General features: G+C 47.3%; 1 protein-coding gene across 2 annotated transcripts in view; it reads right to left on the bottom strand.

The window, feature by feature from the left end:
* TANC2 (tetratricopeptide repeat, ankyrin repeat and coiled-coil containing 2) overlaps nt 1-17055 on the bottom strand; it is a 287584-nt gene that overhangs the window by 88390 nt on the left and 182139 nt on the right. For both annotated transcript variants that reach the window (XM_056863337.1, XM_056863338.1), the window contains 2 exons: nt 13825-13973; nt 2812-3001 (listed from right to left, as the gene is read on the bottom strand). In XM_056863337.1, the coding sequence (XP_056719315.1) occupies nt 2812-3001; nt 13825-13973 (339 nt within the window). The remainder of the gene's footprint in view (nt 1-2811; nt 3002-13824; nt 13974-17055) is intronic.

The raw sequence follows: 17055 nt of genomic DNA, 5'->3' as shown, positions 1-17055 counted from the left end.
CCTCCTCTTTTCCTGGGAAACGGTCCCCAAAGGAAAATATGTGCATTTGTTAAAAGAAATACTAATATAAAGCAGTAAGTCTCCAATACACTTTCAGACAAAGGAAACTATATTGTGCTCTAATCCTCTCCTTGCCTGAACTGGGTGGTCCAGGCTAGCCTGATCTCGTTCGATCTCAGAAGCTAAGCAGGGTCAGCCCTGGTTACTATTGGGATGGGAGACCACCAAGGAATAACAGGGGTCATTATGCAGAGGAAGGTAATGGCAAACCACCTCTGTTAGTCTCTGCCTTGAAAACCCTAGTGGGTTGCCATAAGTCGGCTGCGACTTGACGGCACTTTAGGCATACACACACACACACACACAATCCTCTCTTTGCTCGGAAAATGAGGAATGTCGGCTAAGATGCCAGCTGAGCAGAAGTCTCCTCAGCTCAGCATCCTGTGAAGGCCGCCAGGGCTGCTTCTGCTGAACTGGGCATTTGTTGGGGATGCCGACAATCATGGTGCTGCCGGCTGGCTGGCTCTTAGGCAAGACGCTTGCTCTGGGCATGTTATTTTGTCAGTTTGCCATTATCAGACAGCCTTCAGCTGGGTGTATTTTTTGAGCTGTACAAGGGTTGGATTTTGGATTTATATTGCAATATCTCTGTTTTAGAACAATTATACCTTTAAGGCAAGGAGTTCTTTACAGGTAAATTCAGTTGTCTAGTCAAGAGCTTAACCTTTCTGGTCTATAAATAGCAGGAAACAGTTCTCCACAGGATCATTCAGCACTGTGATCCTTTAGGGACTCCACCCATTTAAAGTGATTGTATTTGCTCTGGATGCAGAGACCTTTGTGCACTGTTGGCACTTAAAATACATTGTATGCAGCTGAAGTACTTGCGGAGTAATTTTTCTACTACTGATTCCACTGCTTTCTTTTAAAAGGTAGACTATCTAAACATTCTTTATGCAATTACAACTTTAGCGATGTACATAACTGTAGCAGTAATTTTATCTGAATTTATTATTGCTATATTTTTTAGGTTTAGACCGCAATTAGTCTTTTTTTCAACATATTTCACCCTCTGTAAACAGATGACATGAATATTTTAAGGTGGGTAGAAAAAATGTAGCCTGAATATGCCTTATAACTATATTTTTACAACATAATTTTTAAAATTTATTTTTGCATTCCAATTTTTCAATTTGTAAATTTATTTTTTCATAGCTACTCAGGGGGAATTGTATGTTATGGTTGTTAAAATCTTTCTGAATTTTTAAATAATCTTTATTACACATGAAAAACATGAAAAAGATAACATATTGTACTTTTTCATTTTATATCCTCAGATTTCCTAAAAGGGCTTTTAGTCCAGTTGTCAACGTGATTATTGATATTGTGTTTATAGTCTTGATCTATTTTCCCTTGTGCTCATTTTGCAAATCTATTTCTCTTGTTTCTCTCTTCAGGCTGTGGGCATGGCAACCCCTTCCCCCCGCCCCCAGGGAGCCTGCCAGTAATAGAGTTGGGGGCAACTTTACAGCCCTAACCTGGATGGCCCTTTACAGCCCTAACCTGGATGGCTAAGCAGGATAGGCCCCAGTTGGTACTTGGATGGGAGACCACCAAAGAAGTCCAGATTTGCTTTGCAGACGCAGACAATGGCAAACTACCTCTGTTCATCTCTTGCCTTGAAAACTCAACAAGGTCTTTGTAAGTGGGCTGCTTCTTGGTGGCACATTCCACCACCCTCATTTGTATGCGAGTCAAAGATGACTGTTTTGTTTTCAAGTTCATATGGTACAAAGGCCATAAAGAACTTAAAATACAAAAACCAAGAAGACCCCCAAAGATAAACATTTATAATAAAAGAACTATAAAGTTTAAGTTTCCATCCCATAAAACAAACTAAACTACAGCAAGGTTGGGCAATCTACTGTTGGGTCAGACGTAGCTTTGGTCTGAATTTTATTAGCCATCAATGCATTTGATTCAGTTGATAGAAAGAAGCTCTGGTTTAAATTAGCAGGTACTAACAATACTTTTTATACCTGCTGCAGGAACGTCCAGGTAACGCAACTGCTAAAATAAAAGTACAACCACTATCTGAGGCAATTCCAGTTAACTGAGGAGTGAAACAGTGGTGTGTTTTAGCCACACTGCTTTTTAATTTAATGACATAATCTAGAGGATTTCAGAACCATAGTTTTATCACCTTCACTGGATTCTTGGAAGGTATTCATTCTTTTGTATGCAGATGATATGATTTTAACTCTTCCTTGTATTGGCAGAAAGAAAACGTTGCTTAAATTCAGTGAACATTGTAAAGAAGAAACCAAAGCATAAATTATGCTAAAACCCAAGTGGTGGCTATTGGTTGGAAGGATTGACTAATTAGTCATAATTAATGCAGGAATGCAGGAATTTCAAATGCCTTGGAGTAACTTTTAATGACTCTGTTGCAAAATCCACTTGGAAATAAAGTCCATAGTTTCTAAAACTAAGGGGCCCTGTTAAAATTTTATCATACAAAATGCCGTTTTCTGGATGTTTCTGCTGTGAAATTTTTTCAAAGCAAACCTATACCCTAAAGTTTGTAAAGAGCAGGGCTTTGGTGTTGGAACGATGCTCTTGCTACAAGCTTGGAGACCAATCAAACCTCTTTTTGAAAAACGTTTCAGTTCTATTAGTTTGTGAGGAAGGAGAAATGACAGGAAAGGCAGCCCCAACGGTGCTTGCTCAGTCTCAGAAGCGAGCCTGTTCTGCCCATCAGGAGCCCCACACATGCAAATGACCACGATGGTGCCCAGGAACAGGACTCACCAATGATGCCACTGTCTCTGCTCTCCAGAGTAGAGGTGGGGCTGGTGACAGCTCCATAACTGCAGTCCTTGGCCGTGACATCCTTGGTACTGGCCTGAGGGAGAGTGGAGCAGGGACTGCCGGCCGGTGGTGAAGCCGTACTGCTGGTCAGTGTGGAACAGGGACTTATCCGCTGGGACACTGCTGAGGCCTGCAAATTAAAAAACAGGAAAGCATCACTGGTGTGGCATGCAAGCGCCTACCGGGGCTCATTTTTGAGAGTCTACATAGAATCATAGAGTTGGAAGGGACCTGCAGGGTCATCTAGTTCAACCCCCTACACAATGCAGGAAATGCACAACTACCTACCACCCGCGCCCCCCCACACACACCCAGTGGCCTCTACTCCATGCCGAGAAGATGGCAAAAAAAAAAAAAAAACCTCCAGGAACTCTGGCCAATCTGGCCTGGACGAAAATTGCTTCCTGACCCCAAAGTGGCGATCATCATTTCCCCAGGCATGTAAGAAAGGCCACGAGAGCCAAGCATTAATGCATCCCTCCCTGCCTTCCCTCTCATGATCTGCCTAAGTTCACAGAATCAGCATTGCTCTCAGATGGCCATCTAGCCTCTGCTTAAAAACCTCCAAAGAAGTAGAGCCCACCACCTCCTGAGGAAGCCTGTTCCACTGAGGAATCTCTCTGTCAGAAAGTTCTTCCTAACATTTAGCAGGAAACTCTTGATTTAATTTCAACACGTTGGTTCTGGTCCGACCTTCTGGGGCAACAGAAAACAACTTGGCACCATCCTCTATATGACAGCCCCTCAAGTACTTGAACATGGTTATCCTATCCCCTCTCAGTCTTCTCCTCTTCAGGCGAAACATACCCAGCTCCTTCAACCTTTCCTCATAGGACTTGGTCTCCAGACCCCTCAACATCTTTGTTGCCCTCCTCTGGACATGTTCTAGCTTGTCTACATCCTTCTTAAATTCTGGTGCCTAAAACTGAACACAGGTGAGGTCTAACTAGAGCAAAGTGATACCATCACTTCACGTGATCTGGACACTATACTTCTGTTGATACAGCCTTTTTAGCTATTGCATCACACTGCTGACTCAAGTCCAGTGTATGGTCTACTAAACGTGCAATCCTGAATGGGTGGGCCGAAGTGACATAAGTGGCACCTATGTCAGACAGTAGTCAGCTCCCTGAAGGGTTTCAGGCCAGGAACACCCACTTTTTCCAGCATGAAGTTATGCCAGCTAAATTCGTGGCATGGCCCATAGACCCCCACCACAGGCATTTGACAGTTTCCCCCACCCTTCAGCACAGCCATGCCCCAGGGCGCAGGCAGCAGAGGATGTCGACCAAGTGGCCAGCAAATGGGCTGGGGTGGAAGAGGTCCAAGCCCCCACAGAGGAGCCCAATAGCAGAGCACCAACCCCCTCATAAGTATCGGTCCCCCTGCAAACACCTTCTGGCAGGTAAGGTGCGTGTGGCTCAGGATGCTGCCCGTCAGCACCCTGCCGTGGGGACTCAGAACGAGCATCTCCCCACTCATGATGGTGGAAATAGCACAAGAAGAGCACTTTGCACAAAAAACCCACCCAGGAGAGCAAAGTCCACACCCTCTGTGGCTGAGCTCTCCCACTCAAGTTCCATTTCAGGTACAAGAGATGCACAGGCAGGACCCAACGGGGAAGCCACACCGTTAACGACAAGGTGAGCAGTGCACCCCCAAGGCCAACAAAATTAGGAATCACCCAATTTTACAATTCCACAGATTAAGGATGTACATTAAGGCGACATAACTTCATTGTTACTGCACAATATTTTGCAACCTGGTGTAAGCCCTTGGCCCACAGAACCAGAAATCACCACAAAGTCATATAGAGTCCAAACAGATGGCTTTTACTGATCAAATAGGCATACAGTGCAAACGAATAAAATGACAGCTATGAGAGGCTCACTAGCTGGGAGATATTATAAGGCAGGAAAGGCGGGAGATTACACGCATGAATACAGTTTCCCAGGAGCTGAGTTCCCAGGCCTAGGTATGCGACCTTGGGGGGCAGACAATACAGCACAGAGACAGAGGCAATAACGAAACCGAGATAGCAGCCTGACATTCTGCTCCCCTCAAGGCCCCCTCCCAGTTCGCAAGGGGGCTGGCCTGTCCGGGTAAGCAATGTGAAAGGCGTCGACGAGGTCGGGGGCGGAGACATCCCGTGCGCGCACCCATTCGTCATAGGCAGGGGGGAAATGTTTCCAACGAACTAGATATTGCAGATTGCCATGGTGAATACGGGAGTCAAGGATCTTGGAGACTTCGAAGTGTTCTTCCCCCCCCACCATGATGGGTTGCGCAGGCGGTGGGTCCGGATGCCACCGTGGAGAAGCAACATGGGGTTTGAGGAGGCTTATGTGGAAAACAGGATGCACACGCCTCAAGGATTTGGGGAGAGCCAGTTCCACTGTGACAGGGTTTATGACCCGAGTAATGGGGAAAGGGCCAATGAATTTGGCGCTGAGCTTATGGCACGGTTGGGTGGAACGGAGATTTTTGGTGGAAAGGTAAACCAAAGCACCCACTTGCAGATCACCCCCGGGGGAGCGATGTTTGTCAGCTTGCGCTTTGTATTTACGTTTGGCCCGGTCGAGGTTGCTAACGAGCCAGGGCCAAGTGGTACGGAGGGCGTGTGCCCAGGAGGCAATGTCGGGGTTCCCCTCCCCCTCTACATCATCTGTAGGAGCGATGGGACTGAAATCTTGTCCATACACAGCAAAAAACGGGCTAAAACCTGTGGATTGATGCATGGCATTATTGTAGGCATATTCTGCTAAAGGTAACAGTTCCACCCAGTTATCCTGGTGGTAGTTAACATAACAACGCAAATAACATTCAAGTACAGCATTGACACGTTCAGTTTGACCATCAGTTTGAGGATGGTATGCACTAGACAATCCCTGTTCCACCTCCACCAACTTGAGGAAAGCTTTCCAAAACTTAGAAACGAAACCACTTCCGCGGTCACAAATTATTTTACGCGGAAACGAATGTAAACGAAAGATATGCGTCACGAAGAGGCGGGCCAGTTTCTGAGCAGAGGGGATCCCTGCGCATGGAATCAAATGTATTTGCTTAGAAAACAAATCAGTAACAACCCACAACACAGTTTTACCCCCACTGAGAGGGAGATCAGTCATGAAGTCCATAGCAATCACTTCCCAAGGTCTGCTGGGCGTTTCCAGAGGTTGTAGCAGTCCCGGGGGTTTGCCCTGCGATCGTTTCGCAGCGGCACAAACGGGACAGCTGCGGATGAAGGAGTCAATGTCGGAACGCATTCCCCCCCACCAGAACTGTCTGCGCAATAAGTGAAGGGTCTTCAGAAACCCAAAGTGCCCAGCTGTTTTGGCTCCATGAGCTAAATGTAAAACGTCCTTCCGGAGAGCTTTGGGTACATACAATTTTGAGTCTTTGTACCAGGACCCCCCTTGTTCCAAAACACCAGGAGGTAGGGTATGAGCGGAACGTTCTAAAAGGCACTGGTCCCGAAGGACAGTTAAAAAGGATTCGGAGATGGGGATTTTGGAGGGAGCCCCCCCGTCGGTCATGGAGATCTGAGAAACAGTTATAGGGCTAGTGCTTACGTGCGGCGGCGCGCAGACTGCAGGCGGCTGAGCGGTCGGAGGGGTAGGAGGGGCGGGAACTCCGGTCTGTTGCGGTGGCGGCTGGGCAGCCGGTTGGGCTGGCGGAGCTTGCGAGTTAGGGAAGGTGTGCTGATGCTGGGATCGGGTTTGCACAGCCAGCATAGGTAGGGCCCCACGTTGCATAGGGGTGAACAGAGAGTTGGTGGGTCTTTCGAGTTTTACCGGATATTGTGGTAAACGGGAGAGGGCATCCGCGAGAACGTTCTGCTTCCCAGGGACGTGCTTCAGGGTGAAACGGAACTGAGCAAAGAACTCCGCCCACCGTTGTTGTTTCGCCGATAGCTTATGGGACCCCGTGAGGGCAGCTAGATTTTTGTGATCGGTCCAAACTTCGAAGGGTACTTTAGACCCTTCCAAGAATTGCCGCCATAAAGTCAGTGCATGATGAACTGCAGAGGCCTCTTTCTCCCAGATGGGCCAGTTTAATTGAGCGTGCGCAAATTTTTTTTGAAAAGTAAGCGCAAGGGTGAAGAAGACCGTCCGGTCCTTGCTGGAGGAGAGCCCCTCCCATGGCTACATCGGAAGCATCGACTTGCACAATGAACATTCGATTTGGGTCTGGGTGCCGTAGCACCGGCTCCGAAGTGAAGAGGCGTTTGAGGGCTAGAAAGGCGGCTTGGCATTGCTCAGTCCATAGGATTTTTGCGGAGGGCAAGGCTGCCGAGCTTACTTTCCCCTTAGTTTTCAGCAGGTCCGTAATGGGTAGAGCCACTTGGGCGAAGTTAGGGATGAATCCCCGATAGAAGTTTGCAAATCCCAGAAATTGCTGTACTTGCTTACGGTTGGTGGGGGGAGTCCAATCGAGAACGGCTTGGACCTTGGCGGGGTCCATGCGAAGACCTTGGTGGGAGATGATGTATCCCAAAAACGTGAGTTTGCTTTGGTGAAATTCACACTTAGCTAGTTTAGCGAACAGTTGATGGTTACGCAGACGTTGTAGAACTTCTCTGACCAGAGTCACATGCTCGTCCATAGTTTTCGAATAAATGAGAATGTCATCTAAGTAGACCACCACCCCACGATATAGAAGGTCATGTAGGATTTCATTGATGAGTTGCATGAAGACCCCCGGGGCCCCTTTTAATCCGAATGGCATTACAAGGAATTCATACATTCCGAAACAGCTAGAGAAGGCAGTGAGGTGTTCATCTCCTTCGCGGATACGGACTCGGTAGTAGGCTTCCACCAAGTCTAATTTAGAGAACACACGGCCTTCCTGTAATTGTCCCAAAATATCCGATATTAATGGGATAGGATAGGCGTTGGTCTGGGTAACCGCATTGAGCTTTCTGAAGTCAATGCATAGGCGAAGGTCGCCCTCTTTTTTCCGGACGAAAAACGCGGGGGCCGAGTTTGGGGCATTCGAAGGGCGAATGAACCCTCTGGCGAGGTTTTTGTCCAAAAAGTCCCGGAGGACAGTGCGCTCGGAAGCGCTCATAGGGTAAATCTTACTTTTGGTTAACGTGCAGTCCTTTACTACTTCAATCGCACAGTCTGAGGCCCGGTGGGGGGGTAAGGCATCACATTCCCTAAGGTCGAAGACATCTTCAAAGTCCCGGTATACAGCGGGTAGAGCTGGTGGTACTGGGGCAGTAGAGGTTAATGCTGGAACGGGCGGAAATGGCAGAGCAAAGTTTTGCCGATGCTGGTCGCAGGTGGGACTAGCGAAAGAGATAGTGTTTGTTTCCCAATCAATACTGGGACTATGTCCTTTAATCCAGTTAATTCCCAAGACCACTTCAAATTGGATAGGGGCTATAGTGAAGTCTATTTGTTCCCAGTGGGAACCAATTCCCATTGCCACCCCTATGGTGCGGTGATCAACTGGACCCCCCTGGAATTGGCTCCCGTCCATTTGAGCAAATTGGACGGGGGCGGGTAAAGCCTCTGAGTCGGCTCTGAGTGCAGCAAACGTGGCTTCGCTTATGAGAGTGCGACAGCAACCGGAGTCAATTAGTGCTTTGACGGGGATTTGTGGACCTCCGTTAAGTTGTTGTAAAACTGCATCCACGTAGACGGTGGAGTCCACTTCTTTGATTTTGGTAGGAGCATTCGGTTTGATAGGAAGATCCTGAGAGGTCTGTGGAGATGCTCCATTCACCACAGACCGGAGCCGTTTTTTGACAAGTCGAGGGGAGATTCCAGGTTTAAGGCTGGAGAAATCCAAGGGTTTTCCTCATCCGAAGAGGGAAAGCTGTCCCCCAATGGGGCACTTGTAATCCGAGACCCGGCGGGGTCGTTGGAAGCAGGCAGGGAGGCTGGGTCCCCGGCATGGAGTGCAGAGGGTGTGGGCCTTCCCGGAGCTGCGCTGCGGGTGGCCGCGGTGCCTCTGCGTGGTGGACGACCTCGGGCGCGGGTTGTCGTGCTGGGACGAAATAATTCCTGGCGGCGTGGGCAAACGGCTGCAAAGTGGCCCATTTCTCCGCATGTAAGACAGGCACCCCTCTGAAATCGGGCTTCACGTTCCTGGAGCGGACGTGGGGGATTTCGTGGGACGAGCAGTGGTGCCTTGGGTTGAGGCTTTTGGGTGCCCTTCTCCTTGTGCTTTTGACGGACGAGAGAAATAAAGCGGCGGCGGCTTTCCACTTCCTCGGCTAATAGGATCCAGCCTTCGAGGGTATCGGGATCGCCCCGCATGTAAGACCAGTTCAGAATGTCAGGATGCAAGGCTTCCCTGAAATGATGGATTAGGGTGGTCTCGGGCCAACCTACAATTTTACTTGCCAGTCGCTGAAATTCATCGGCAAATTCCCGAACTGTAGCAGAGCCTTGTTTTAATTGTAAGAGTTCCGTTTTGGCTCTTTCCCCCAGGAAGGGGTCCTCAAACCTCCTTCTCAGGGCAGTCATGAAGTTGTTGAGGGAACGAATCGCACGAGAGCGGGTGTCAAACTGGAGGACCATCCAGTCAGCCGCTTTGCCTGTCAGGAGGGAAGCTACGTACCGCACCCGGCTATCTTCCGTGGGGAAAAGTTGACCTTGTTCTCGCATATAACTGTCCACTTGATGCAAGAAACAAGGCAAAGTCTCAAGAGATCCGTCATACGTAGTCCTCAATTTGAGTTGCTTCCAAGGGCCGGGCGCGGGTTGACCCGGTTGCACGGGTGGTCCGGGCGGAGGAGCAACAGGAGCTCCAGGAGGCAAGGGTGGAGCAGGCACATTAGCAGGTGGTTGCACGGGTGGTCCGGGCGGAGGAGCAACAGGAGCTCCAGGAGGTAAGGGTGGAGCAGGCACATTAGCGGGTGGTTGTACGGGTACCCCCTGACCCGGTATCGGAACGGGCTGTCTCTGAGCTATCAGGGTTTGTTGTAATTGCCTGTTCTCTTGAAGCATAAGTTCCATTACTTCCTGGATTTGATCAACACGGTCGGAGAGCTCCCGATTCTGGGCTCGTAAAAGATGAACCTCCTCACTTGGGCCACCAGTAAGATGAGGCTTACTGGTTCGGAAGCTCGTGGCCCATTGAGAGCTATCCCCATATAAATCCTCGTCTTCAGACTCATCTGAGTCTCGACGTCGGTCAGCCAAACGGCGTGCGCGTTGGGTCGCACGCGACGGGACAAACGCCGGGGAAAAAGTTAGACCTGATAGTCCCAGTACATAGTCCTTGGGGCGCGTGTCCACGTTCGCCTGATTCCTAATCCTTGCTGCAGCCGCCCTGGCTGCTTCCGCCGCCTCTCTCTCTCTTGCGACCCTAGCCGCTTCGGCGGCTTGCTGATCCGCAAGAACTTTGGCGTTCTCAAGTCTCAGGGCAGTCTCTGCCGTAATGCGCGGCAAAAGTTCTGTCTCGAGGAGCAAGAGTATGGGGTCAGGTTCCCCGCCCAGCAGAGGTTGTACTCGAACCGCCAGTGCGGATGCCTCGGCTCCAAACATCGGGGTCAAAACTTGAGCCAAGGTGGCTACCGGGGTGTCCTTTGTACATTCCACAAGGAGAAGAGCGGTGCTAATAGCGACTCGCTTGGCCTCAGCCTGGCAGCTGGCCGCATCCGGGATCAGGGAAAAACCCTCCGGCGGGGCTCCCGCCATGGTAGAAAGAGTTTGTCGAGAAATAAGATTATCCAAAAGTCCAGTTAATATTTGTAAATCCTCAGTCGCCAATCGGGCATCGTCCAGTAATTGATCCAAGTCCTGAAGATCTAAACGAGCATCAGTATCCTCCGATGTTAACATCCAGAGACGTCCTGTAAGAGATTGCCACTGCGCCTGTACCAGTCCCCTCAAGCGGCAAACCTCTCGGGTCGTCCGGAAAAGTTCAGCGATTAAGTCTTGTAACAGAGTAGGGTCCTCTGAGAAGGGCTCCAGGGTAGTAGATCACCTGGAGAGCTGCACAGCTCCCATCCAAGTGGCAGGCAAACCCCCCTGGGCTCCAGCCTGGCTAGGAGAACGGTGAAGATGAGTGTTAGCTGTCATAATGTAAGCCCTTGGCCCACAGAACCAGAAATCACCACAAAGTCATATAGAGTCCAAACAGATGGCTTTTACTGATCAAATAGGCATACAGTGCAAACGAATAAAATGACAGCTATGAGAGGCTCACTAGCTGGGAGATATTATAAGGCAGGAAAGGCGGGAGATTACACGCATGAATACAGTTTCCCAGGAGCTGAGTTCCCAGGCCTAGGTATGCGACCTTGGGGGGCAGACAATACAGCACAGAGACAGAGGCAATAACGAAACCGAGATAGCAGCCTGACACCTGGGTAGTAACTGGTGAGCTGTCTCCCAGCAGAAACCTTTGGTCCATTCACCCTCATCACCAGAGCCCATTTCCCTAATCAAAGGGTCAATAATATTGAAGTGGGCTGACTTGTAGAGGGGACATCTAAAAAAATACATGCTCAATGATTTCTAGCTCCCTGTGTTACACGGGCAAAATCTCTCCACCCTGGGGGTCTTCTTAAATCTCCCTTCTAATTCGGCAGATGGTAGGGCTGCACATCTGGCCAGTGTATAGGCCCTCCTATTTGTGTTCCTTTCCAGGGAGCATAAATATGTTCTAGAATATACCTGGAATGCTGAGGTGCTATAAATGCAGGGGTTCTCAAGAGATCTGTTTGACGCTCGATATCTTTGACTCTTTCATTTATAGTTAGTCTAGCTTGGTCCATACCCATTTGCAAAAGTGCTGACGGAGCAAGTCCCAAACTATTTAGTTTATCCCCTATATAGCAATGACCCATCTTGACCTAAAGGAGTCACTCAGTACCAGTGGCAAAAGATCCCTAGGATTAAGATTCATCCTAAGCCATATGTAGAGAGAGGATAAGCAGACCTTTGCCTCTACCCTCATCATACCAGTTTCCAATCGGATCATGGAATTTGATACGCATTTCGGGAGTTGAAGGGCAGCTCTAAGAAATTTGGATTGCACCAGTTCAAGAGGTGTAAAGCAAGAAGGTGTAGAGCTAAGGCACGTTCCATAGAGCATCTGAGCTAATGTTTTTGCCTATAATTATGTACTTGATTTTCCTACCCAAATGCAGAACTTTACATTCATCTTCATTTAAATTCATTTTATTAGTTTTAACCCAGTTTTCCAGCCTGTCAAGATCATCCTGTATCCTAGCTCTGTCTTCAACCGTATTTGCTACTCCTCCCAATTTATAATTTGCAAGTTTAATAAGCATCTCCTCTATTCCTTCACCCAAATCATTTATAGAGATGTTGAACAACACAGGGCCCAGGGCAGATCCCTGAGGCACTCCACTTGTCACTCCTCTCCAAGAGGATGAGGAACCATTAACAAGCACTCTTTGTGTGCGATCTGGCAACCACTTATAGATCCACCTAACACTAATAGGATCCAAGCCACATTTTACCAACGTGTCAACAAGAATATTATGTGGAACCTTATCAAAAGCCTTACTGAAATCAAGATAAACTATGTCCATTAGCATTCACCTAATCCAACAAGGCAGTAACTTTCTCAAAAAAGAAGATAAGTTTAGTCTGACATGACTTATTATTAAGAAACCCATGCTGGCTCTTAGAAATCATAGCCATCCTATCTAAATGCTCAAGGACTGACTGATGATTTGTTCTGAAACTTTTCCAGGTATAGACATCAAGCTGATGGGGACAACATTTGCCTACCTCCGATCTTCTGGCACCTCACCTGTTCTCCAAGATTTCTCAAAAATAATGGACAGAGGCTCAGAAATTACATCCGTGAGTTCTTTCAGTACCCTTGGATGCATCTGGCCCTGAGAATTTTGTTTCATTTAAAGAAATTAGGTGTTTATTTGCTACCCCTACACCGATCCTAGACTGCAACTTTCTGGGAAGGGAAGGCGATTGTAAGTCAATTAATGATATTATTTTTTACTTAAAATACAAGCATACTTAACACAATAACAATAAGATTGTTAAGTAAAAGAAAATACTGTAAGAATGTTATTGTTGTAAGCTTGTTTTTTAAGTAAAAAACAATAACATCAATTGACTTTGCCTGTGTCTTTTATAAAGTTTGCATCTCCAGTATCTGGCATTACATTTTATGGCATTTATTTATTTACACATGGCCCGGCCCGACCAAGTGACATTTATGTCATATCTGGCCCTCCTAACAAATGAGTTTGACACCCCTGCTCTATCTTGAAAAGTTCGACAAACAACCAAAACCCTGGGTCCTGACTCAACGGAGATGCACCAGGCAGGCCAGCCACTCTGGATGAGTGGACAAATCTGGTCTCAGTGTTGGTTTTAGAGGTCCCCAGACACCCTGTACTGGGGAACTTTAGTGTTCACACCAATGTTCTGCCATCAGGTCAGGACTTTATGGCTGCCATACGAACATGAGCAGGCAAGTTGGACCACACCAATGATTGACCAAGTCCAGTGGCTTACGAGCAAGGTACAGAGGCCGAACGTTCTCCTTGTTTTTGCGCCAAGCACTGTTATTCAGAGAGTTTACTACTGCTGAACATGGAGGTTGCATTTTTCAATCTGGCTGATAGTCATTGATGGATTTATCCTACTGTGCAGATGTACCCTAAAAACAGAAACTCTTCGGCCTGCTTGGCCCACATGATAGGAATATTAGACAATCTCCAGCTACATTTATGATAGCTGAGTTACTCTCCTACTTTAGAAAAAATAGTAGCAAGCTTCAGCACCTAATGTGAGCTGGGAATTGTCCCACAATCTGGTTTTGGCCTCATACATTACAAGGGACTGGATTATCCTAATATTCCTACATTTGCTTCAGAAACTCCATGAGCAGATCTAGAATTATGAGGGATAACTCCATTGTACTAACCAAACACTGTATCAGGAACAGGACACTGTGAAATCACCATCCTTTAGTATAAGATAAGGAACCCACCTGATTGTCCTCATGTCCCTCCATGCTGTACTGCTGCCCTGCCTGCGCCTCGGTCACTTTCTCTCCCAGGAGGAAGCCGAGGCGAGTCATGAGTGTATTTGCTGCCTCATCTACAGATGGCGGGGGTCCGAGCTCCTGCTCAGCTTCACCTGTACGGAGAAAGCAAAAGAGAACGTTAACTGTACAAACGAAACTTCACACAATCAAATCATTACACTCGTCAATATTTCCCAGGTATTTCTAGCCATCAACCTTTAGCTAATTCCATGTACTTTAAGAAATATATATTGTTTTCTCCTACCAAAGTCCATTTGTTCGGCCTTATATGGCACCCAACAGATACCGAGCTCACACTTGCAGGACTTAAGCTATGTAGCATCTTGGGCTGCATCAACAGAAGTATAGTTTTCCAGATCATGCAAAGTGATGGTATCGCTTTACACTGCTCTGTGTTCAGTTTTGAGCACCACAATTTAAGAATGTTAGCCTGGAGAGGAGACGACTGAGAGGTGATATGATAACCATCTTCAAATACTTGAAGGGCTGTCATATAGAGGAGGGTGCCAAGTTGTTTTCTGTTGCCCCAGAAGGTTGGACCAGATTCAACGGGTTGAAATTAAATCAAAAGAATTACCAGCTAAACATTAGGAAGAACTTCCTGACAGTAAGAGTGGTTCCTCAGTGGAACAGGCTTCCTAGGGAGGTGGTGGGCTCTCCTTCTTTGAAGGTTTTTAAGTAGAGGCTAGATGGCCATCTGACAGCAATGCTGATTCTGTGAACTTAGGCAGATCACGAGAGGGAGGGCAAGACGGGATGCTACAATATCTCACAGCTACAATAAACCTACCATTAAAATTATGGTCTGGTCATTTCTTCGTCAGAGGGCAAACAGGCAAATTCAGCAGGGGATCAAATACTTTCCCCCCTCACTGTAGATAGCTCTAGGAATTACTGGAAACTCTATGGTTTTACCATCATCTGGTAGTTGGTTTCCCTCCAGAACCTTCTTCCAGCACCACAAACATGAAATCACCAGACCACTTCTCTTCAAGACAGGCAGAGAATGTCTTTTCTTTCCCCCACCCTACTTTCCTTCCTGACTGTATCCTTCCCCATCTTTCCACCGTCTCCCCATTCCTCAGCTCCTCCATCTCCAGTTCATGGCCAGTCTGCCCTACTGCCAGGTGGTCCTTCCCCACTACATCTCCCTCCTTTCCTAACCCTTTCCTTTTCTCTTCCTCGTTTATCCCACAGTACCATCTGGTCCAATTCTGGGCAACCCCTCACCTATCTCATCTCCCTGGCTATGGTTCTCTCTGGACTAGCCACAATTTGGGAACACAATTGGAAAGTAAACTTTAATTGGGTACTCAGTTTAAAGTAATATGACTGAATGCTAGGATTGCGCAAACACGAATTGATTGCCTTATATAAACGGCCATGGCCCCACTGCAATGGCTTGTTCTCTTGAGCTTTCAGCTTGATTTTCCTGCTTTTTACTCTATATCCTGGACAGGGCAATACATTCAAAATGCTGGTTCTGACCTTTATGTCTGAGGGCTGGGGTACTCAAATGACCACCTCCTCCCGCATTGCCCAGCCCACCAGATAAGACCCACCTCATATTTATTTATTTAATTTGCACCCTGCCTTTCTCCTCAAAGCAGCATACATCATTCTCCTTTCCTCCATTTTATCCTCACAATAACCCTGTGAGGTAGGTTAAGCTGACAGGGTGTGACTGGCCCAAAGTCACCCAGCAAGCTTCCATGGCACAAGTGGGGATATGAATCCGGGTCTCCCAGATACTAGTCCAACACTCTTAACCACTACACCACACACGTCCTCTTGTCTGTGTCCCCACCTTCAGCAGTGAGAGGGGCGGCAACCAACAATGGCCATCTTCTTTTGTTTACCTGGGCTTTTAATCCAGGGGTTGATCTTTTTAAATCATTTTATAGTGTGCTTTTAGTTTGAAATGGTTAAACGCGTTTTAAGTTGCTCAACTTTTAAAATAATTTTTTGGCTAGGGTTTGTTAAGGCTGGGTTTTAATTTGTAACTGTTAATGTTTGTTTTCTGTTATGCTATTTTTAAACCACCTTGGGCTGGTTCTTCAGAAGAGGCAGTGATAAAAATACACTAAATAAAATGCAGTTACTTGCTGGTTAAGTGCTTGTTTCCCTTCCATCTCACCCCTTTCAAGTATTTATTGTGTCAAACTGGAACTGTCTAGTTCTCCACATACCGGGCACTCTACACATGGCAGGCCTGACAAGGGAACTGATTTGGGTTACATGCCAAAATATCTGCCCTGGCTGCACCTTTGTTCCCAAAAACAGTTCAGAGTGCCCCTCAATGCTTACGGCTGGGCTGCCTGAGGGACCAACCAACCTTTCCCTTCCTGTCTGCTTAGATTCTCTTCTCAAGCCTGGCTTGCCGCTCTCTGTGCCCGACTGCAGAGGTAAGATGCAGGGCTTTCTAAGGGGTGGCACTTCACCTGTGGAATGCCCTCACCCTTGAAGCTTGCCTAGCACCAAATCTACTCTCTTGTAAGAGCCAGGTGAAAATATTTATTTTAACTCAGGTTTTTAACTAGGGGTTTGGCTTTTTAACACGTTTTTACCAGCTGCTTCTAGCCTGAGAACTGTTTTGAAGATCCTTGAGGTTATCAATCGTTTAATGCTTCTGGGTAATTATTGGCCAAGTCTCTAACGGCTGTCATGTTTTTATCTTGTTTTGTTTTATGAGCCACTCTGAGCAGAGGCAACACCCTAAATGTTTTGAATGAATGAGATTTAGGGTGTTGGTGAAGCTTACAGTACCATGGCTAACGTTTCATTAACTCAATGCCCGGCAGACATGTTCCTCCATGTGCACCTCATTGACGTCAGAAGGGAAGAGGGCACTGGACAACAGAGGCTCCATAACGAGGGCTTGCATGATGCTGCTAGTGGGGAGACACATGGAATAGAAATGAAGGTTGGGCTTGGATTTAGATGGCTTCTGTCATTCTCTCAACAAGAAAACTTTGTCACCACTTTATACCAGAAAGGGATATTTCCCCCATTTTATTCCAGTCAAAGGCTCAGCAGAGTAGACTCCAGAGAGACTATAATCCAAGATCACCTTTGCCCAGTCTACACAGATAGAATGGAGGATGTTTTCCTCTTCTATGAGAGGGCAAGATGTCATGTATTTGTTTATTAGCTTAGCCATAGGCCATTACAAAA

This window comes from Euleptes europaea, chromosome 18, assembly GCF_029931775.1.
Source record: "Euleptes europaea isolate rEulEur1 chromosome 18, rEulEur1.hap1, whole genome shotgun sequence".
Taxonomy (NCBI): Eukaryota; Metazoa; Chordata; class Lepidosauria; order Squamata; family Sphaerodactylidae; genus Euleptes; species Euleptes europaea.
This window is presented reverse-complemented; position numbering and strand designations above follow the sequence as displayed.